Source organism: Mauremys mutica, chromosome 14, assembly GCF_020497125.1.
Source record: "Mauremys mutica isolate MM-2020 ecotype Southern chromosome 14, ASM2049712v1, whole genome shotgun sequence".
In the NCBI taxonomy this organism is placed as follows: domain Eukaryota; kingdom Metazoa; phylum Chordata; order Testudines; family Geoemydidae; genus Mauremys; species Mauremys mutica.
Genome location: NC_059085.1, coordinates 28,282,846 through 28,305,631, shown reverse-complemented (window position 1 = coordinate 28,305,631; position 22,786 = coordinate 28,282,846). Strand labels below are relative to the sequence as shown.

General features: G+C 38.6%; 2 protein-coding genes across 20 annotated transcripts in view; one reads left to right on the top strand and one right to left on the bottom strand.

Moving 5' to 3' along the window:
• KCTD15 (potassium channel tetramerization domain containing 15) overlaps nucleotides 1–21,516 on the bottom strand; it is a 67,317-nt gene extending 45,801 nt beyond the window's left edge. The window contains exons 1-4 of one of the 16 annotated variants that reach the window (XM_044987340.1): nucleotides 21,335–21,433; nucleotides 12,544–12,602; nucleotides 10,535–10,667; nucleotides 3,830–4,005 (exon numbers count right to left, since the gene is read on the bottom strand). In XM_044987340.1, coding sequence (XP_044843275.1) covers nucleotides 3,830–4,005; nucleotides 10,535–10,667; nucleotides 12,544–12,563 — 329 coding nt within the window. In that variant the 5' untranslated portion in view covers nucleotides 12,564–12,602; nucleotides 21,335–21,433. The other 15 variants (XM_044987343.1, XM_044987348.1, XM_044987341.1 and 12 more) reach the window with 15 other exon arrangements.
• The window catches only part of LOC123349360, a 336,086-nt gene continuing 333,346 nt past the window's right edge, over nucleotides 20,047–22,786 (top strand). For 3 of the 4 annotated variants that reach the window (XM_044987356.1, XM_044987355.1, XM_044987357.1), the window contains exon 1: nucleotides 20,047–20,141. The gene's annotated coding sequence lies outside the window, so the exon portion shown is untranslated. The remainder of the gene's footprint in view (nucleotides 20,142–22,786) is intronic. The other variant, XR_006573508.1, reaches the window with a different exon arrangement.

Below are 22,786 nucleotides of genomic sequence, written 5' to 3'. Positions count from 1 at the left end.
GACACTCAGTATACAGATCCAGCCAAGGTAGAATGTGAATCTCCTTGCACATCCAAAACTCATAATAATTTAAATTAATTTTTTGGGGGGACAAGGAATACAGGATCATGCACTAAATTGTAACTCTCCATTAAAACAGGTTAATAATGGAAACCCAACTGTCATATAAGTATATCTGTTCCTTATTTTTTTGGAATGCTGGCATATATCTTTTGAGAGAGATACGATAGGTGAGATAGTATCTTTGCCTTTATCCTTTGAAAGGCCAACATATTTGTTTATATATTGTTTCTGTCAGTTGGAAAAAATATACTGTACCATAATGAGAAATGCAGACTTGGAATGAATCATGTATAGTGGCCATTTAATTAGTTTCCCATTTGTCACACTAGTTAAAATGCTGCTGCTGCTGCTTTTTCTTCTTCAAATCACACACCTGGTACGGATGAGCTGGTCATGGCACATGTGAATTAAACCACACTGTGGAGGAGTTTATGTTTCTATAACATAGCTAAATAAGTTCCCTTGCAGGAAGTGCATCATGTAGCCTATGAAAGTTTACAGCAGATGTGACTAACACCTTTTGGGCCTGATCTTGCATTCTTTACTCATGAAAATTCACTCACTGGAGCAAATTCTCCTCTTAGTTGCGCTGATATAAGCAACAAAGACTTTAACAGAGTCACTCTGAAATTACGCTGGGATAACTGAGTACAGAATTTGGCCCACTGACCTCAAATCATTCACTAGTTCAAATCACTAACTCACACGAGTCATGGCTGCAGAAGCAGATCCTTAATTTTCATGAATTACAGCTGAAACACATAACTTATGAATGGCAGAACACAGCAAAGCCATGAGTGGGCTGAGCACAGTCAATTCTACCAAATTACAATGAGAAATGTATCACACTGCTGTCAGGTGTAATTTATATCATACCCGAAGGATGACTGAAAAGCAGGTATAGGCAGGAACATACCATGCCTATAGTTGTTCTTGTTAGGCCTGATCTTGCAAGGTTGGAAAATGTTCAGGACCTTGCAGGATCAGGCCTATTGTAAGTACAACTGAGAAATAAATATGACTGAATGATTTTTCTATTTTCCATTAGCATGAGGTGTGTGTGTGATATAATGTAAATGATAAACTAAATGTATATTTAGGATTTCAGAGCATACAAAAGCAAATAAAGCATGTAATGCAGATACACGGGAAAATTATCCCCTACACTTTAATTTTTAGGGTGCTGAAACTTTATTTTCTGCAACTGTATTAAAGATTCAGCAAACCATATGATATCCACCCCTATTCGGCAAAGTACTTAAGCACACATTTAAGTGCTTTGTTGAACCAGGGCCTATAAAATTTGATTAATCTACAATACTTGAAGCTTTTATGAAATGTTGATTGCCAAACTGAAAAGAATTTAATATCTTGTATAAATAAACCAAAAAGCTCTGCATGTGTGAAAATAGCTGTGCCTCCATCTGTGGCCACCCATGTCTTCTTTGCAGCGTGGGCTTTTCACTATTACCAGCTGTCTCACTCAGCAACACATATCCTTTTCTCCTACACCAGCTCAAGACCCAGAATCCCTCTCTCATCCATAATAACTGCGAAGGCAATTTATAAACTCATGGACGATATTCCAGAGAGCAATGAAAACAAAAGGTTTTGTGACTTTATCTCAAGAACCAGAACACTGAATCACTGGGAGTTTTGCCATTGAATTCAATGGGAATGAAAGCAGGCCCTCCTGAGTAAAGAATGGGGTAACCATTTATGTCAACTCGAACACTGAAGGAACCCAACTGGCAAAATGAAACAAAATAACCAGAATCTGTCTCTCTTTAAATACAAAATGTGTGCTCTGATACCTCTTTACTACATATCCCCTCTGGTTTTCTGACTGACTGATGTTATTCAAACTTTAGGATCTGGGGTCCAATCCTGCAAACCTTTACTCATATGACTAGATTCACTGAAACCAGGGGCAAGGATTGCTTGAGTGAGAAAGGGTTTGTAAGTTCAAGCCTTAAGAGATAACAAAACACATGCAAATGCAAGACAATACACAACAAAAATATCACACAATACACTAGTGTCTGACCAATAACTGTTTTGTACTTGCAGCTTAAAAACCAAGAGGAATACACTTCTGTTGTTTCAACAAATAGAAGTAACAAATCTGTATTATAAGCCAAAACCTCTAAATAAAATCTGTGCATTTATTTTAAACATTTATATTTTGCAAGTTACACAGTTGAAGTTTCTATTAAATAACTCTGATATGGGGCATATTTTTTTAAATGTCAGCAGTGATTTTTTTTTTAATGTGGAAACAGATGTGCTATTTCACTGCAACTGCTGCATATTCTCTGTATTTTCTTTTTACTGTGAACATCCGTCTGTTTTTTTGTTATAAATCTTTCCCCACTGGATAGATTTCTTCCTTGTAATTAAATACTAGACTGAAGTCTTGAGATAGATGGTCTCCTGAAAAATCATGTTGTTTTTTGCCTAATTTTAAAATATTGGCATTTCAATTAATGTTCCTTTTCCATGGACCATTTCAATGCACTACCTAGCCTTGGACTGAAATCACAGCCATATGCTTTATGACATCAGAAGCATTTCGAGGTGTCTCCATAAATGTCATTTACTGCTTGGGAAACTGTCAAATCAGTGCAAAAATCCCTAGTTCTTCTGAAGGGAAAATACGTGAACAAAAATGTAGCTGAAAAGGCTGTCCCTTTGAAGAAATACAGGTCATGTTGACAGCAGAACCTCTGACAACGAAACTGCTGATCTGTGTCCTGATTTGCATTTGGGATCAAAACTGCTTTCTTTAGCCAGTGTGACCAAACACCTTGTACTGTACATCTCATACTTCCTGTTGTTCAGGTGTGAGGCATTTGACCCTTACACAGAATAAACACATTCTTATAAACAAAAGTATGTTATTCTTCAATCTCAGAATACTAATTTTGGTGGATATAGTTACAAATCTAAAGCTATCAAGTAACTCTTATGAGACACTCTGACGAATATGCTTTTAACCCTTAAATCATTGACATTCTTCAGCTGCCAGCCTAGGGCCTGATCCTGAAAAGAGCTGAACACCTCCCACGAGCATCTCCTTCCATGGCGGTCTGCACCTCACAGAATAAGGCCCCAAATGAACACCGCAGAGGGTTTATGTATGCATCTCTCTGCAGTTTCTCCTGCCTTAAAATACTGGGCAGTTTAAATAATTCTCACTAGATGTATCAGTAACATGCAATAATTATATACAACTTTAACCTGATGTGCAGTTGCAAATAAATACATTGTGTGCTGGACATTCTGCTGAAAATGAATGTCTAGTGTCACTGCTGTTGAATAAGTGAGTATAGATCATCTAAGAACTCTACCAACCAATACAACTGCAGCTATTATAGGGCTTCTGCTGGCTGACATATGTATCCATAAGCACCCATATAAAAGACGAGCTGTTTATTTTTTAACAAAAGTTTGTTTTAAAATAAAGAAACTGATTCATAGAGTGGTGAATATTATAGAACAGTCACATCAACAGGTGCTTCAAACATAGCAGTGTGGTAAGGAAGATGTTGAGAAAGAAAATGAATAGACTGTCTAAATAATACATACATTTTGCAGTCTTTTTTTCCTATAGAACTCTAGTGAAGTTAATGTATAAACTGGAGATTGAGTTATTTATAAGTTTTGAATATATAATAAATCATGTTTCACATTCCACACAGGTAAATGTATATTTCCAAGCACTGAAACGAAATAAGCACACAGCCTGAAAACACTGAGGTCTTACCTGGAATCTGGATACTTTGTCAAGGTAGCCAGGCTGCTGGTGTACATGTGTCCTCCTACATCAATGTGCACAGGAGCATTAGATTTGGTGAGTTGAGCTGGGAGAGGAATTCCTTGAGCAGCCAGGGGAGAAACTGGGGACCGTGTTAGAGACAGACGGGACATGCTTCTGCCCTCCTGGAAACGGAAGACAAAAAAGAACAGTTTTTCTTAAATGTAACTGTGTGTTACCTTTATTTCTAGTGTGATCACAGATCTAATCAGATCATTTTTGCATCTGCCTGATCACATATTCAGCTAACAAATTATTGCCACCACTGTAATTAAGTGTATTTGCATCATTTTCTTCAAAGTACCAGAGGGGAAGAGAAAGATGCTTATTAGCAATAAGAAATCAAGAAAAAAAATTTCAAGGTGTCAGCCTCAAGGGGCATAAAACAAACTGCAAAATTCTAATTAAAGGTCGCGGGCTTATGTGTTAGATGTGAAATATCCCCTGACAAACGAATAACCAATTTGTGAATTGGGATTCAGGGGTTTTTGCAAGTTTGTCTCAGTAACGAGACACCTCTAAATTAGTGATTTCCTCAGTACCTAAGGCATTTAGTTTATACATGTAGTAAATTTCACATCAAACTATGAAAAATAATAGATTTTATTTTTAATAATTACAAAATAAATTGATAACTATTGATTATATCTTAATAATAGATATAATGAGGGACTAATAAGCTTTCAAACTGAAGGAAATGAATAGCTGGACGCAACAACGGCAGAAATATATATAAAATGACCAAAGTTTTCATGACACAAAGCTTTCATAAATGCCATATCTAGCATTAGAAATCAGAAATATACATATGAACATGTATATTTATTATTTAAAAATATCTAAAATTAAATGGAATTGAGTCTAAATATTTTTAGCTGATTTACAAATTCATGCACTGAATTTCTGCTTGTTAACCTAAAACAAATATTTAAAGGACTTTCAAAAACCTCATTTGATGTGCAAGGGACTGCTAGGGCAAAAATATATATATCTCCAAAAACTCTTCAGGTACTATAAGAAAAGGATGATAACTGATTCTCTCCCAGATACCAACATGTGTCTTACACAATTGATTTAAGTTAAATAAAAAATTATAGGTAACATACATGACAAATGGAAAAACTGCTCAAGCTTTTGGAAGTTCTATCAGACACCAATGTGTCTTTACACAACTGAATCAAATCAAATCAAATAATAATGAAAAAACATATATGACAGATGGAAAAATTTTTCAAGCTTTTGGAGGTTTTATAAAATTCCCCATCCTTTCTGTCACATATGTGTAGAACAACATATGCAAAATATTGTAATTAAAAACATTTCTGAATATAATCTAATTTTCCTGGTATTTTGTTTTGCAGTCATGCTACCAAACGTCTAGGCTCTTCCTAACATCTGATAGATGCTTTAAATGCAGTATTACAAAGTGAATGTCCAATTCTTCCAGGTTACTTTGGGGACATTTCTAAGAATCCTAAAACTGGGTCTCTCCTTTCTTTTAACAATAAATATTTTGCACAATATGCTTGCCCAAACCATTCAGTGAACATATAATTGACAAGATTCCTTAAAAACATGTTTACCAAAATATATGGAAAGGTACTGAAAATATGTCTCTCAACACCTTTAAAAGAAAACCACATCTTAGATTAGTCTATTTCATCTAGTTTAGTTCATAACAATTTTAAACTACTCCAGTACAGAAATACATCACCCCATTATGAATCCACATCCTTTTCTCTTCAAATGCAGAATGGACATCTGCACTGAATGCGAACAAAATATCAACACTAGAACTTCTGTGTCAGTCGATGTGAAATTGGCATTAACATTTTTACTGTAGCACCACCTTCAAGGAAAATGAGTGAATCCTTTAATGACTAAAGTTGTTGCTTTCTTCTTTCCCACAAGGTCCTGTTGTGGGCAATCTTTAGGAAATATGTCATATCACAAATAAAACTACTACTTTTTTAAAACAAGGTAGTACTTTAGCAGTCTGTTCTCTAGTTGTGGATGCTATATCTGTCTACCAACACAGAAAAGGATGTGTTCCTACCAAAGAGCACTGCAAGCTCATGTTCATTCTGTACTCCTTCACTTAAATGTAAGGGTCAGTAGCTACAAGCTGAATGTCAACTCTGCCTTTGTTCTAACCCTAACTATTATCACTAATGATAAAGGTACAGACCTTGCAGGATACAGACCTGCCTTGAAAATACACCTCATGGAGTTTTACAAAAAATATGCCTAATTAGGGCTCATCTGGACCCCTACAATTTCTAAATGAAATCAAAGAACTTGTAGTTCTCTTTAAATAAGTCTTACATTTAACCGTTTGTCTTGAAATACAGACTCCAATTTTAAAATATGCACAGAAAGCTAAAGATCAAGTGATCTGAATCTATTTGTGCATATTTAAACACTGCTACTGTCTTACGATTTTGTTTAATGTTAGTACATCAGCAAATGCCTTGATCTGCAAACTGTCTGAGACTCTCTGTGAGGCCATGCCCATACAGTAGAGATATTTAATTTATACTATTCACTGGAGGGACTTTTTGAACAATCCTCTGCTTTTGGCATCACTCAGCTATAGTATGCATTGAAAAAACACTTAATTATAGAAAATCACTGGAAAACTAAAATAGTTCACAACCTTGTATGGATTTTCATACTTACTGAGGGGTTCCAGGATTTTATTTTGGGGGAGGGAATCAGAAGGAGAACTGAAATACAGGTTTGTTTAGTTAGAGAAGATTAATATGATAAAATAACCCAAATGTTTAATAAAGTTGCGATAGCCAATGATTTTTGTATTAGTTAATCAATAAAGAGCATAGGTCTTAAACACTACCTAAACCTTGTAAAAAACACTTCCATTAATCCTAAAAATAAATATTCCTGATTCCTTAATCCTAGTTTTTATTGACTCTCTTCTTACATGTATTGCTCAACATAAACTGCTGCTAAAATTCACCAAATCAAGTAATATATTTATTTTATCCACAGAGCTGGATCTTATAAGTATTTATCTTGTGGAATTGTTTTCTAATACTGATGTGAAAATTAAAACCTTAAGGGTAAATACTGAAGAAACATTAACAATTTTCATTTTTAAACCATGTAAAATAATCCATGTTCTTTAGTTGCCTACAAAAGGGTATAACATCACTACTAGTGGCACAAGCAATAACCCTGCTCTAATAAGTAACACAGGAACCTGCTAAAGGCAAAATCAATAGAGCCTGATTCTCAAATTATCTGAATATTTAGTTTTCCAAACATTACACACCAAGATTTTTCAGAGCCAGCTTATCTTTTTCTGCCTTTCTAAGCGAACTGCATAAGTACTGCTTGTAAAAACTATTTGCCCATGCAAAGTGAAATAATCACAATGCCATGCTCATTTACACACAAAATGATTTTGTGTCCCATTGTGCTCACAGTTGTTCAGCTCTCTAGGGGTGATTAAACTAGCTATGCTGCTACAGCTTGAGATGATTTCACTGAATCGTTTCTCCATGAAGTTGCTTCTTTGCTAAGCTGTTATTTTAACCATAAAAGGTAAACAGAAGGCAGTTGTAAGAGCTCCATTCAGCTCTATGCCCAGGGCTATCACCCTAGGGCCGAGAATGCTGAAAGACTGCAGAATTTTCCAGGGTGTTGCCTTTCTTCCTCTGAAGCCTACAGGAATACTGTTCATTTAATACACACTCTAGATGATACATTTCAGATCCTACTAACAGAAAGACTTCAAAAGTGTAAGAACTTTTGGGCGAATGAAGCTTTCCCACCTCTGCACATAGCTTGGGGCCATGGTAACCAATACTGCTGTTGATGTTGGGAAAATACAGTAGAAATAAACTGCACAGAACAAGGCAGAGAGATAGGGACAAGGGAGGTGAAAGGTTCCAGAAGAGAAACAAGAAACAGTCTGGAAGGGCTAACAAGAAAAAAAAGGGAAAAGAATTAAAAAGAAAGCTGCTCTGAAGGAGGGACAAAGTTAAATCAAGGAACAGACACTTAAAAGACTACAGATGGGAACCAAGACTAATTAAGGATGTAAAAGTGCTTTGTTTCTAAAGTTTATTGTTGCCAGGATAAAAATTAATTGAAACTAATGCTGTTATTCACTCGTGCAGTTTAATTCCTTCATGCACATTTAAGAGATGAAATGAAAACTGCAGGTTTAAGGACTTGCCATGAAACAGCTCTCTCTATAAGATGTTGAAAGGGGGCATCTTTCAACCCATATGCAGCCAGCTAGCTGTGTGTGCATCAAAGGCGCAAAGTCCAGTCTGCTGCAGGACCACTGACTCGTCTTTAATGAGATCAGCACCAACATCTGTTCTCTGACTGGTTCCTTTATTGGATTCTCGTTGAAGCTTTTTTTCTCCCCAGAGACCTTTCTTTCTTTAACAGCAGATCTATTATAGCACTAAAAGTAAAACCACCGTTTCAGCCCCCCGACACCCCATTTCAAGCACTTTGGAGAATAACCAGCTAAAAAACTTAACCTTGCACTCTCGTGGCTTCATGGCACTGTCTGTATTTCCAGGGAGGTAGGATTCAGCCCAGCCAGAGGGTCAAAATTAAAGAGACTTGGCATTACCTTTGTCTCTATAAACACGTAAACATGATAATATCCAGAATCTGCCTCTTAGGCGACTTTGAGCCGATTGTTTATTTTGTGAAACCAACCTAAGACAAAGAAGTGATCAGGTTATTTTAAAACCTTGGCCAATGGGTTACAAAATAAAGTCCATAAAACATTTGCACACACCTCAACACTGCTTCGGAAAACACTGGACATTTGCTAGCAAGTGGATTAAGTCAGAAACTTTTTGGGAGCCGTTAGCTTGTTGAGCTCTCGTTTTAAAAAAAATTCTTTCCCCCACTCTCCTCCCCCCATTCCTAGCACTCTCCAATCTATTTAGTGTAAGTTTCACGTCACCCAAATGCCTTTCCCTGCTGATGGTCAGGGAAATCACCAGTAAGCCATGCACACCGGCCACTAAACTTCTGGCTTTTTTGTTAGAAATATATATACAGCAATGCCCAAAGGTAACATTCAAAAAAAAAAAAAAAAAGGCAGCACAACATGGCGTCCCTTACTTATTCTCACATAACAAGAGATGCCTTAAATGAATGCAGGGAAAAAAATCTGCACCTCCGATCCTATATATTTTATGTGCAACCAATGGTGGTGAACATTGGCCAGACTAATGTATTAATTTTGCAGCAGTGTGCCACATTACATGTAGGAACAGAAATGCAAACTATAGCCTAGAGTGGTTTGAAGTCTACACCAAATCAAGCCTTCCACTCCGACTGGCGCCAGAGTTTCATTCACAGACCGCCCGTGTTTTCCATATTAAGCTTTGTCATCTGCCTTCCCCCTTTGTGTTTAGACACCCTAGAGACAACCCCAAAGGACGGACCCACAAAGTCCCCACGAGAACCAAGAAGATCTCCCCGGAAAGCAAAAGGGGGAACCAAACCATCAACAACCCCCCCACACAAACAAACATCCCCCCTCCCTTCACAAACAGTGCAAGGAAAAACAACCCCCCAAACCCCAGATCCCCCCTCCCAGCCCTACAACGCGGTGGCAGCGCCTGCTGCCTATTGCAGCTGCCCTTTTGGAAAGTGCAATTGTTGCCAGTGCTCCTTGTGTACCATTCAAAAGCCCGGGACCCAATTAGCTCTGCCTCCTCCGCGCTGCGGCTTTGCCCCCGGATCCTTTGCCTTCTTCAGTGCTGGGGCTAGGGCGGCAGCAGCAGCCTAGGAACCCCGGGCACCGGGGCTCCAGCAACACTGGCCATGCTTTAGAAAAAGGAAACAAACCATACACACATGCATGCACACACACACGGAGCGCCAGCGCTATCAAAGGAGGGTGGATGAAAATGGATCCTGTAGCTTTAAAAAAAACCCTCTGTCTCTTCTCCAGAGCCAAGATCTGAGTTAGTTTCAAGAAGAGGCACTTTCCAAAAAAAAAAAAAAAAAGCCATGCAATGCAATGCGCACTCCCCAGTCCATGCAGGGAGAGAGACAGGAGCAGCAGTCAGAGCAGCTTTCCTTACCTTGAACACAGAAGAGAGATCTGCAAACCCCCCTTTTGCTTTGGGCTCTGTTGGGTTTGTGTGTTGATGGGTTTGTTTTTTGCTTTTTATTACTATCTTTGTTCCTTAGATCCTGCTGTGATTATTATTATTTTTAAAGCTGCTTCTTCTCTCTCTCCCTCTCTCTTTTTTTATGCTTCTTCTGTTTATTTTGTGCGTGTGTGTGTGTGTGTGGAGAGGGGAAAAAAACCCTTAAAATGAAACTGCCGAGGCTGTTATGAGAAGAAAGGCAATAATCCCGTCTCTAAATAACAGAGGGAAGGGAGAAGAGGAGGAAAAAAGGCGAATTCTTGCTCAGGGCTTTGCAAACGCCTCCAGGGCAGAGGATTAGGCTACAATTAGCTCAGCCCTTTGCTCTCGCCCTAGCTAATTTTGCGATGAAAATTGGATATTTTTCCCTCCTTTTGCTGGCGATCTCCAGATTAAAAAAATACCTTTACAAATAAAAATAAATAATAACAATACAAAATCAGATGGCAAACCCCAACCCCCCCTCCTCCTGCTTCCCACCCCCCCTCCCCAAACTAACCCCCCTCTCTCCTTGGCTGCAGAATCCTTTTGCTAACGGTTTGGGTTGCCAGCTCCTCTCCTTCCTTGGCTGGGGGGATAACGGTTTAATGTTGTGGAATATCAGGCCACTGTCACGTCCTTCAATAGACTTACTGAAAAGAAGGAGGAAGGGGGGGAAAAAGCTGATTTTAATCATTGTCATTTGGTCTGATGTAATATTTCCCCAGGCATTTTCAACTAGGCATAAATTTTCAGCTCCCAAATAAGTAACACAGGGCACGTTTCTCACATCTCTTGACTCCTCTGTTACAATTAGGGTAGCACCCACTCTGCACTTGTTGATAAACTAGATCAAGTTAACCACAAAAAAAAATCAAAACTACAGCAATCAAGCTGCAGATCGGGGGTATTTTTGGGGAGGGGGGGTTGCAATTATTCCCTTCCCCCCTCCGCTCCGTTTTCCCTCCCCTCGCTCCCTTTTCACCCTTTGCTAATGTCTCGCATTGTAAACGCCAAATTTCCTGTAGGCCATTAAAACCAAATGACGTCTATCGACATGCATTGTGCTATTGCAGAAAGCGCCCTGGCAGGCCGCCCCTGGCCAAAAGCGCCATTTCAATTATAGCGCACGGCTAGATGGAGATGTCTGCCATGAAGATTTCCCAGGCAGACAGGCAGCTCCACAGGCGCTCCGCTGGCTTGGCCACAACAGCAGCCGCTGCTGCTGCTGCTTCCCGTCGCTGTCCTCCCCCTTTGGAACCTCACACCCAGCCCCCTCCCTCCAACCGGCAGAGCAAAAGCCTCCATAAACTTTTAACAAAAGCAGATTGATTTGGTTCCCTGCATTTATTTATTTTTTTGCAGCTAACCCAATCTGGGATATTGATCTCGAGGGAAACCTGCATTTTCCACCTCCCCCCACCCGTACTACCCTCCTCTCCCACACAATGATGTTTACCTTGAATAAACTTTTAACATTTGTGCGTGTGGTTTCATGTATTTATTATTAATATTATTAGTTGCAGATGGCCAATGTGGCATATGGATTTCGGGAGAGTTGCCTGCTGGGCAGCCTTACACCAAATATATATATTTATAATATTCGTCCTGGAATAAACTTTTTTTTAAAAATCTCTCTCCTTTATTTTATTTATATGATTTAATACAGATCAGGACTTATTTATTTTGCAGATCACCCATCTGGCTAATGAACACTATAAAAACATCCTTCTCAGCCCCTTCCTCCTAAAATTATGTTTCTTTCTGAATAAACTTTAAAAAAAACTGTGTCCCCTTTGTTTCATTTATGTGATTTCATGCAATTCAACCCCCTTGTTATTTTTGCAGTTCATCACTCAGCCATGTTGATCTCCAGAATGTACCTTTCCTTGACCTCCACCCTCCCTGAATTTTTTCAGTGCATCATGACTTTTCAGACCTCAAGAGTGTAAGGATGGGATATATTTGTGTGTGTTTGTATTTATATATTACAAAAATTTCAGCCTCTGTGGACTAGAATTAGCTTAATTTTAGATCTTCAGCGCCTACTAGCTGCAAACAACTGTAAGTGCAGAAAAGTTATGTAATTATTATTATTTTTTTTTGTTATTGCAAAGGTCAGGCCATTTTCATGGTTAAAGGGAAATCAGAATTGCTTGTCCTCACCAGAGAACTCCTCTGTCAGAGAGAGGATCTGAAGCATTGGGCTGCCACTCTTTGCTTTCCTGACATTTATGGGCTGAGCAGGAAGGCGTGGGAACTAGTTGGCTTGTTTCATTATTTTTATTATTGCACCATCAAGGAACAAAGTGAGAAAGGCAGAAACCCCTAAAATTGGGGGGTTTTAAAGTTATCTTCCATGGCAGGAATAAACAGAAACTTTTTTCCTAAGGGTAGTGTTTTTTTTTTTAAGAGTACAAACTACAGCAGAAGAGGGAAATTTTCTCATTAAAGTTACATCCCTGCAGTTAGTTCAATTACTTGATATATGCAGAAGATGTTGTAAATTTAAAGATTTAAATAGCTTACAAAGATGCCGGAGGCTCCATCAGTTAATTTCCTTAATTTATGGATTTTTAGCTGAGCTTCTGAAATGAAAAGGAGAATGAGAACTAGGTCAGCTGAGAGATTTGCATCCAGCACAGACTCAAATTTGTTTTGCCTTGACCATCCTTCCAGGTACCGTTTTTAGCAGGGGCAACAGTTTCACCTTTGGCCTTTGAAGTATGTCTCTGTATTGCCTATGAAAGCCCAGCACAAAAGGGTGGATTTTATTTTAAACTAACCTCCTAAACATAACAGTGGCTTCAAACAGCTGCCTCACCATAACACTGGACAAGATTCTAGCCTAAGTAGTTTCCCTTTAACAGTTCAACAAGTGCAGTTTCAGGAGAGAAAGAAAACCCACTGGGACTTAAAGTCTTTTACGGCACAAATCAAATAAGACTCTTTTGGTGAGGCACAGACTGAAGATTTTGTATGATTTAGCAGCTTCATTTTTGTTTCATCTGTAGGTTATGGTCTAACTGCCAAACATAAAATAAATATGAGAATCATGAGCAGTAATCAAAACATAACTGGAAATATAGTGTTTCTATATCAAGGCCCAATAAAGAGGAAACAGAAATAATTAAAATATTTTATTGTACAGAAAGCAGAAATTGCTTCCTTACTCAGTCCCAACCCATCTCAAAAAGGTATAATTTAATTGTACTGCATAGTAATAAAATGTCTGGCTGGGTTGTTTTTTTGTTTTTTTTAAGATCAAAACAAAGACACAATTGTAGTTGAGATTGAAAAAGATGTATGTATTACACAGTATTGTTTTCATGATATCTCGAAAGGGACATTGTTCTCAATTTAGGGTTTTTTTGTTACCCATAATACTGTAGTAGATAGTAAAGGTGTTCTGTATAGCACTACATGCACTCACTCAGTTCTTTCTTCTCACTCAGTTGTGTGAATGCCACTTTGTTGTTGTGTTTCAATATGTATGAATATATACATATGAATTAATACTTAAAAGATTTATATAAACTAAACAGTTTTAGGACGCAACATTGCAATATGATTAGTGTTGGTGTTCATGATTTAACATTTCTTTTCCCACTAGATGAAGTTTCTAAGATTTGCAAGGTACATGTCAAGGACGGGTATATAAATGGATTTTTATTTATTCACAACTCCAAGACTAATTGCTTCTCTTTGCCTGAAGGCCAAGAGATTGGTTTTAATATGACACTTCAAAAGTATTCATAGAACTACACAGATACTAAGTGTCATTGTTTAAGAGAGAAATCTCGCTATGGTACTTGTGACCCTGAAAATAAAATCTTCCACTGTTTTTCAGAGCTTCACTTAAAGCTCAACTATTAAAAAAATGTACAAAAGAAAATATTAAATACTTTGCAGCAAACAAGAAAAAAGAAACAATTTTAGAAGTGAACATAACTTATTTTCTTAGCAATATTATCGCATCCTTTATAAAAGAAATCCAAATTCATAATATAAAATTTCTGAGCTCAGGTATGGAATATTATAATTAAAATTGGTAGGTTAGAGGATAGCTTACCTTAAGTGTTTTAAAAGTTCTTGGCTAAATGTGAAACGTATTTTATTTAGGTATTAAATAGCACAGGCAATAAACTATTTTGCATTTTCCTTATCAACATTTCTTTGTATCCTGTTGCAGATGCTTAATTTGTATTGAAAAGGACAAAACCATTTTATAACATATGTCTTGTTTTATCTTATTATTGAGTTTGAATTTTTTCAGTATGCTAATCAAAGATTTATTGGTAAGTATTATTAAGAGTTGAAATCAAAATCCATAAAAGCCACTATATTTCTGTTTTCTTTAAACTGTTTTCATGTTGTGCTGAAACAATGCATGATGCATATTTTACAATAAAAAATTAAAATAAGATAGGAGGCCAACACATGCACAAGTTCAGATTTCCAGGTGTCCTAAATCTCCTTTCACTATAATTTACTGAAGTCTTTTAAAATAATCATATCTGAAAATTACTACTCACATCAAAGAAAGTGTGAATGAAATACAAAGTAAGAACATCCTGTTTCCATTAATACAGTAGTCACAACAGTAACAACTTAACTATTATTTCTTAATTATTGTAAAAAGAACCACAACAAGTGCATATTGCAGTCCATGCCTGATCTTGTTATTGTATGCTTTGTCCTGTGTCATAATGTACCTCTGTACTTGTTGCCCTGTTGTATTATGTCTGAAATTAGGTTCTAATCCTGCCTTTACTAAAGTCAATGGTAACACGCCCATTAACTTAAAAGGGAGTAGGATCAAATCCATAAACTATACATTTCTGGGGCAGGCGCCTTGCCTTCTCATGTTTCTGTAAAGTGCCTAGAACACTTTGTGATATTTTTAATAATCATAAATAATAACAATAAGTAAAACAGGTCACTTACGATTTAAAAAAAAACCAAGAATGAAACAGTGAAGGATTGAGAGCTAGATGTCTGTCCCTTTAAAACTAATGTCTTCATACATAATTATATTTCTTCCTACTCATGGTTAAGAAACCATTACATTGCAGTTTTGTCTGAGGGGAAAGTTAGAGAACTGAGCAAGTACTTTGTGAACCAGTGCTTCAAAAATAATTGTTGGGCCCAAGTGTGTCCTCAATCAATTAAACCTTGGTGACTTTGATGAGTTTTCATTGGTATGGCTGAAAGTAGAATTTTGTCTTCTGTCAGGGTAAATAAGGCCAAAGTTAAACACAGAAATGAATAAGGAACAAGACACATCTCCTGGTGAAGAAAGCATAGATGCCGGGGGACTTGTAACCAGCACTAATGCTTCCACTGGTGAGAATGAGATGGAACCAAAAGATGTGAAGAGGATGCCAATTCAGAGAAAGTTTTATATGGAAGATGTGCTGCATATGTGGAGAAGCAGTTATTTTAGTGAGATACTTCAAAAGATTAGTATCAGAGGGGTAGCAGTGTTAGTCTGGCTCTGTAACAAGCGACAAAGAGTCCTGTGGCACCTTATAGACTAACAGACATTTTGGAGCATAAGCTTTCGTGGGTGAATACCCATTTCGTCAGATGCAACATGCATTTGCCAAACATTTTAGGCAAACTAAACTTAAGCTGGAAATACAATATCGATGAAATGTTTGCCCATTTCTCATCTTCTGGTCCTGACTGTTACGAGCCAAAAAAAGTACCCAAAATACAATTTTGTTGATCGATATGTACTGCATCATTTCAGCATACAGTATTTCTCAGATTTTGTACTTTGCCATTCTGTTATGTCCTCTCACACTTTTATTGAAACAATTAATATTAAGAGTATTTTTAACTTATATGGGTAAATTAATTAGTCTTTTGTTACTTGTTAAATAAATAATATCCATATTATATATGTCACAGATGAAAAACCACTTCTATTGATGATTGTAATCCATTCTCTGGTTTATTATAGACACAAAGTCCTCCAGGGAGTGTCACAAAGCCACATGGTGTTCCTGAGTGCTTGATTTTGCATTTGGATCGCTGAATTAACTGAATGATGTGTAAAATCCAGGGTAGCAGACAGCTCCCTATTAAATACACATCTAAGAGAGGTTGTATGTGTTGCTTATTCCAGCAAAGGTCTTCAATAAGTTATACTCAGAAAAATGATTCCTGAATGGTAGGATACAAAGAACTGATGAAAAAGGCTACAGGCTCTATTTTGATTCAAATCATGATCCATTTTCAGAATCTTTGGGCATAGGCATATCTGGTATGGAACCCAAGATGTATCTTAGTGCTCTCTTCTTTGGGCAAATAATGGATTGATTAATGCAGTGGTTCTCAAACTGTTGTGACCTCTTTTGGGATAGCAAGTCCAACAAGCCAGATTCGGCCTGCAAGACAATGCTGTCTACCCCCAAATGTGTCCTGACCTGCTCCACAAATGCTGTGCCAGGAAGCCACCATATTCATCCACAAACTGGCAGCCTCCACACACCAAGACTTTGCACATACAGTGTGTTCTAGGATACCGTGAAGGCTGCCATTTTGTAGATCAAAATGGAGGCCTTCTCACAGCGTGACCTCATGCTTGCTGTACTTGTGAGGTCATATTTCATGGAGACTGCCATTTTTCCTGGCTTGGATTTTTTGGAACAGGTCTGGAGACACTCACTGGTCAGATGCCATTTTGCCATTTTCACCATCCAGCTGTGCAAACATATGGGTGAGAGACTTGAATCCAGAAGATCCTTATTTGTGGGCAGCAGCCTTATTAACAGAGAATCCTCTGTCTGAGCTGGTAGGAGGCTGTGCTAGCCTTTTTTGAGATGGGAAAGCAGTGGCTTGTAAGCACCTTAAGGCAGGGCCCATATCTTCTTTTATGCTACCCTGAGTACCCTGTTGGCAGTCGATAAAGAATCATGGTTAGTCACAGGTGATGGCTGAGCATCTCAGCCCAATGGAGGAACAGGTTGCATCCTTTTCCCTCTGCTGGACATGGCAAAGTATGGGTAAAAAAACGCTTTCAGTGCAAACCTGATACCATGGATTTGCCAGCTGCTGAGATTGAATAACTCATCAAAATTTCCTGCAACCAATTCTTGCGAGGATCAAAGGCCTGACTTACTGTTCTGGAGTTTTGGGTCACTGTCAAGAATGAATATCCTGCACTCTCAACATGTGCCTTGAAACTGATGGTGCCTTTTGTGAGCACATATTTGTGTGTAGCTGGATTCAGAGCACTTGTGTTCATTAAGTCTCAGTATCCATCTGCTGTTGATGTCACATCAGAGATTAGATATGCAATTTCTACCACACCACCAGACTCTGAGAAACTGCGCCGCAATACAAAAGCCCATGTGCCACATTACGGAGCATTAGATAACATACTTAAGATGTAAATTCCAGGGATTCCTTGTTCACTATGTTGCTTTGTTGCTGTCTGGGGTCACAAAGTCTCAAAATGGGGTCACATAGGCAAAACATTTGAGAAGGGCTGGATTAATCGTTTTACTGGCTTTTGTGTGGTCCGGACCCTACATGAGAGATCCATAGCTCTGCTGAGGCTCACTGACAATGCCATAAAAATGAAAAACAAATGATTTCTTCCAGGGTTGAAGGCCTTTAGTGATGCAGGAAGTAGGATAGGGCAGCCAATGGGAAAGGAAGGCAAGACTTGATGTAGGTGGCAGCAACTGATGTGGTTTCCTCCTAAAATCAATGTTAGATGAGATCAGTTCTAAAATAAGTGATTTACATGGTGTTGTGTCCCCTTTGGACAATCTGTATAGTCTTAGCACAAGGGTATATTCTCTTAGAGAGATGATATAGTGAATTCTCAACTATTAAAGCAGAGCATGAATTTCATAGCATGTGAGGAGAAAGTTAAACACACATCTATCTATGTTGTGTAATAAGAGATAACAAAACACTGAACTGGAGTGAAGAACACCTCAAAATTAAATAATTTAGTAGGGAAAGGAGGTGATCAGTGAAGTGTGGCTGGTTATGTTGGGATCGAGGATGACCTGCTGTGGCAACTGTCCAAAGAGGTGCAGGTGGAACATACTGTGCTGCACCCATCAACAGCTAGCGTGCGGCCTCTTGGAGGCCATTGCCAGCTGGGATCTAATGTATATTGGTCCTGAAAATCAGGGAGCCTTTACTGGCTTCTCGATGACTCTTCTCTTCTGCTGTGCTGAGTTCCACATAGCAAATAATCTGGGCCTCTAATTTTTCCTGACCTGGATCCATAGACCCATGCATAGACATGCACTTCATTTGTGGTTAAGGCAGAGGGAAGTATTCTGCACATGCTAAATTGAAAGTAAAATTTCAGTGAGGTACATACCTGAAGATCCTACATCTGCACAATTTTTGACATGTCTAGCACCAATATAAATGCATTAGATTAGATGAATAAAGCAGACATCCAAAACTCTGAGAGTTTGCAAACAATTAAAGAAATGTATGTGTGTGCTAACATGCATTTGGAGGATATATGTGCTGCAGTATCACAAAGTGTGCTGATAGCTCCTCAGACATGGATAATGCCACTTTTTGAGTCATGTGTAGCTTCTCATCTGAAGTCAGAATCTTGCCCTGAACAGAATGCCTTTGCTCTTGTGGGTATGAATGAATCCCTTAACTTTATGTAACTTAGGGTCTTGTTCTTATTTTGATACATGTGCTGATTCATCTTGACATAAAAGGGAGATATACATTGAGAAGAGAATAAATGCTATGGTTTCTGGAGATGAATCATGTAATTATTCAGCTTTCTTGCTCAAACCTTTTTATTTATTTTACTATAATGTCACTATTTTTGCAATCTTGTCAGTCAAAATCCTCAATATGGAAAGTTATTGAGGGAAAGCAATATTACATTTTAATATTCAGCTTTTAATCCATAATCAATTTTTGAACTGTGGAATTTGCAGAATCTGTAAACAGACCAGGTAAATTTAGTGTGAAATAAAAATGATGTGGTGTTACTGGATGTGGTATAGTGCACTTATTAACATAGTTTATAGTAACAATTACACTGTTATGTTTCTGTCCATTATAAGTTAACTTCAATGTGGTGGAGAGAAAATTAATATTCAGTGAAAACAATTATTCAATCAGTTTAACTTCCTGCTGTTGGTATTTCCTGTGAGCTAGGAGTGGAAACTGATTTTCCAACATAAAATGTTCCTTTGTGAATAGGTGTATTTAACATGCCCTAGTGTCACATTGATTTTTGTCTGTCTGCCATATTCAGTTTTTATTGCTGCCCACCCAATCCTGACAGTAGCCAATCATTGCCCATTTGTCTGCTTCTCTCCCAAAGGTCTTGGCTCAGGAAGTCCCTCCCTGAATTACTCTGCTAAACCACTACCTTTTTTTGTCAACTCCTTCCTTAAGCCACACCTCAGCTGTAGTGCCCACAAGAAATCAGTCAATCAAACATCTAAGATGATTTAGAACCATCAACTTGTGCCATAGCTAATTTACATAATCATATCACTTTATATAATCTATATTATCACATCACCTGTAGCCTCCATTCCTTCCTTCCTTCCTTCCATTTGTTTATCACACTCACTTATTGCATCTTATTGCAAATTCTTTTGTCAACAGCCCTCTTCCTATGTTTTTATGCAGGAGCCTACCACAATGGCAGCCTGATCCTGGCTGGACCTTCTAGATGCTACAATACTCATATTAATACCATTTATCTTTGGTATCAGCTGTGCATGTTCCTTTGCTTTAACTTCAGGCCTTGCTACTGATTGATTTTTTATCAGCTCTTCATATTTTATCTGATATCCCTTTAAAGCCTGTTATCAAGTAAGAAATTTTAAATGGCAGACAGCATTTGCCTGAAACTTCCACTATCAGCAGTGGGGATCCTGCTGACAAAGGGTTAACTGGGTTCTGCTGACTCATTGAAGCAGGCGGTGCCTTACCCCCACCTGTATATAAGGGAGATGGGTGGGGCTTTCTGGGAGAAAGGATTTGAGATGTAGGCTGAGCAGTTCTGGAGATGGGGGTCTTAGGAACAGCTACATCAGTGTGAAGGCTTATGGTGAAATTTCTTACCTTATTATTGTTTGTTAATAAAGGTAAACTTCAGAAAGAGGGTGAGTTCTGATTGTACCACATGTGCAGACTTTGTTGTGAGGTCCCAGTCTTTCACCTTTGAAGTTTATCATTCACTTCAGTTGCAGCAGGATAGAACCCTGAGAGCAGAATTTGATTTCTGGGCCAGATATTGTTAGTGTAAATCAATGCAGCTCCATTAGCTGCCTTCAAACCTTCTAAATGTGGGTTCCTAAAGTCACAGTGTATTTTAACTGTAAAGACACAACTTATCCAATGGGGTTACACAGGCAACCTTTAAATATCTCCGCCAAACTAAAAAGAGGATATAAATGAGGTGATGTGTGTAACAAGGCTTTGCTGTAGCAAAGATCTCTGTATGGGGGGGGGGAATAGCTGATGGCCATCTTTCATTCCCTATGAATGGACGTTTAAGATCATTTGGGAAGGAAACTTGGGGTATGTCTACATTACAATAAAAGAACTGTTGCATGGCTGTGACTAGCCCTGGGTCAGCTAACTTGGGATCCTGGGGATAAAAAATGCAGTGTAGATGTTTGGGGTGGAGCCCAGGCTCTGAAACTCTTGAGGGGGGGAGGGTCTCAGAGCATAGGCACCAGGCTGAGCCCCAACTGTGTACGATGCAATTTTTAACCCCACAACCTGAGCCCCTGACCCAAGTCAATTGCTCTGGCCTCTGACGGTCTGTGCTGTAGCTTTTTTCTATCGGGACATCTCTTTCATGGACACCCTGTGTGTTAACAGGGAATTCTCTATGGTTTTATTCTATTGTTTCACAGTCCTTTCCCCCTGAAAATAGTGAGGTTCTCTCTCTCCTCTCACTCTGGTTTTACATCAGTAAATGAAGAGCATTACTGACTTCACTGGAGTTCCTCCTGATTTAGAGGTGTCAGTGAAATCAGAATCAGGCTCCCAGCCTCCTTCTAAAAAGTGAATTACCAAACACAGTTTAAATGAAACTTGAATTGCTCGTGAGAAAAATGTTTTCAATGACTAACAAGGCAATGGTTCTTATTTTGGTGGTGGTTTTGTAAATAACATTCAGGGTATGAATAATGCAAGTGTTGTGACTCCCTTTTCTTATTCTTGTTTTAAAATATGGGACTTGGTGAACAGGTAGAAGAACACCAAGACAGAAGGAAGAGCTTGGTATCTCACTGTACAAATAGCTTATACAGAAAGTGTAACAACAAAGGTTGTCCATGTTACTCACAGCAGAGCCTTTTAGACTTTCGTTGCTTACAGCTGTGTAGAAATGTCTGCAACACTGTATCAGTCTTGTAGGAATTAAATGCTTTTGTGATGAGAGGTACCTTCGGAGGTTCAATGAGGAAACCCTTTTGGGCCAGAGGTATCCCCTTATCCCAGTTTTTCCACTGAGGTAACGCCCCTCCCTTCCCCCATCAGCTGTGTAAATGATACAAGAATGTTTTCAGGCCACCAGTGGTTGCCTAGGAAACCAGCTGCTGCTCCCAGGAGACCTATGGGGTTTGGTTTTGAATCAGGATCGTAGATGGTTCTTGTGGGCCCCAGGAGTAGTGATGGTCTGGCCAAGAGTTTCTTCCTCCAAAGCTTGTCTGGGGTGAGGGTCTGTGCTAGTCAGAGCAGGTTGACCTTGTTACCCTTATAACCATTAAAGGAGAAAGCTTCTTTATCATTAGGGGAGAGACTGGGAGTATCTGTGAGGAGAGGAGAAGGCTCAGGAGATTGTGCAGTGTGTGTGCAGTCAGGTGTAGCTCAGACTGGCTTGTGATGTTTATATTAAACTATCTGCTAGCTGTATAAGGAGGAATATTGTACTGTAACACTTGAATAGTGACTCACAAGAAACCAATACACAAAAGTCCTGGCTGGAAAGGGGTATTTTCCTTTTGCCCAGGGTCCTAGCTGTTCAGTGGCACTAAGCATGGCCCTTCAGGAGGGCAGTGTTTCTTATTTGTAATTAATACCCCTAGATAAAGCTCTACTTTATACATCTGTAACAACATACAGATTAACTTACAGTATTTCTTGTGCATTATCATTAAAACTTAAGAGCAGCCAAACTACATCTTAGGGTTCAACTAATTGGAAACCATTTTGTGTTATTTAATAATCCTCATTATATACCTGAAGAAGAGCTCTATTTAGCTTGGAATCTTGTCTCTTGCACCAACTGAAGTTGGTTCAATAAAAGATATTATCTCACCCACCTTGTCCCCCATATGCCAACTACTCATCCTCCCATTATATTAATGTCATTAATTCTGCATTAGGGATGGTTTCACCTCTAGTTCCTAATTCTCATACTGGAAGAGATTATAAATAGACTCCAGACAATAATGAATAAGGGCCCATCTACACTGCAAATATAATTGTCAGGAGACCTCATTACAGCACTGTAGTCCCCTGACTTGGTTATAAGAGTTTATAGTGGGCCTAAAGCCCTGGATGTCCCGGTGATGTGATTAGGTTCTGCCTCAGCCCATGTTCTAAATGTTAACCATTGTTGATAGAGACAGAAAGTGAATGAATTTAGGGCAGGTCTACACTAGAAGCACTACACTTGGTGCAGCTGCACTGGTGAAGATGTTGTATGCCGATGGGAGAGTGCTTCCCCCATCGGCATAATTACTCCACCTCTGTGAGAGGCAGAAGCTATGTCAGTGGTAGAGCATCTCCTGCC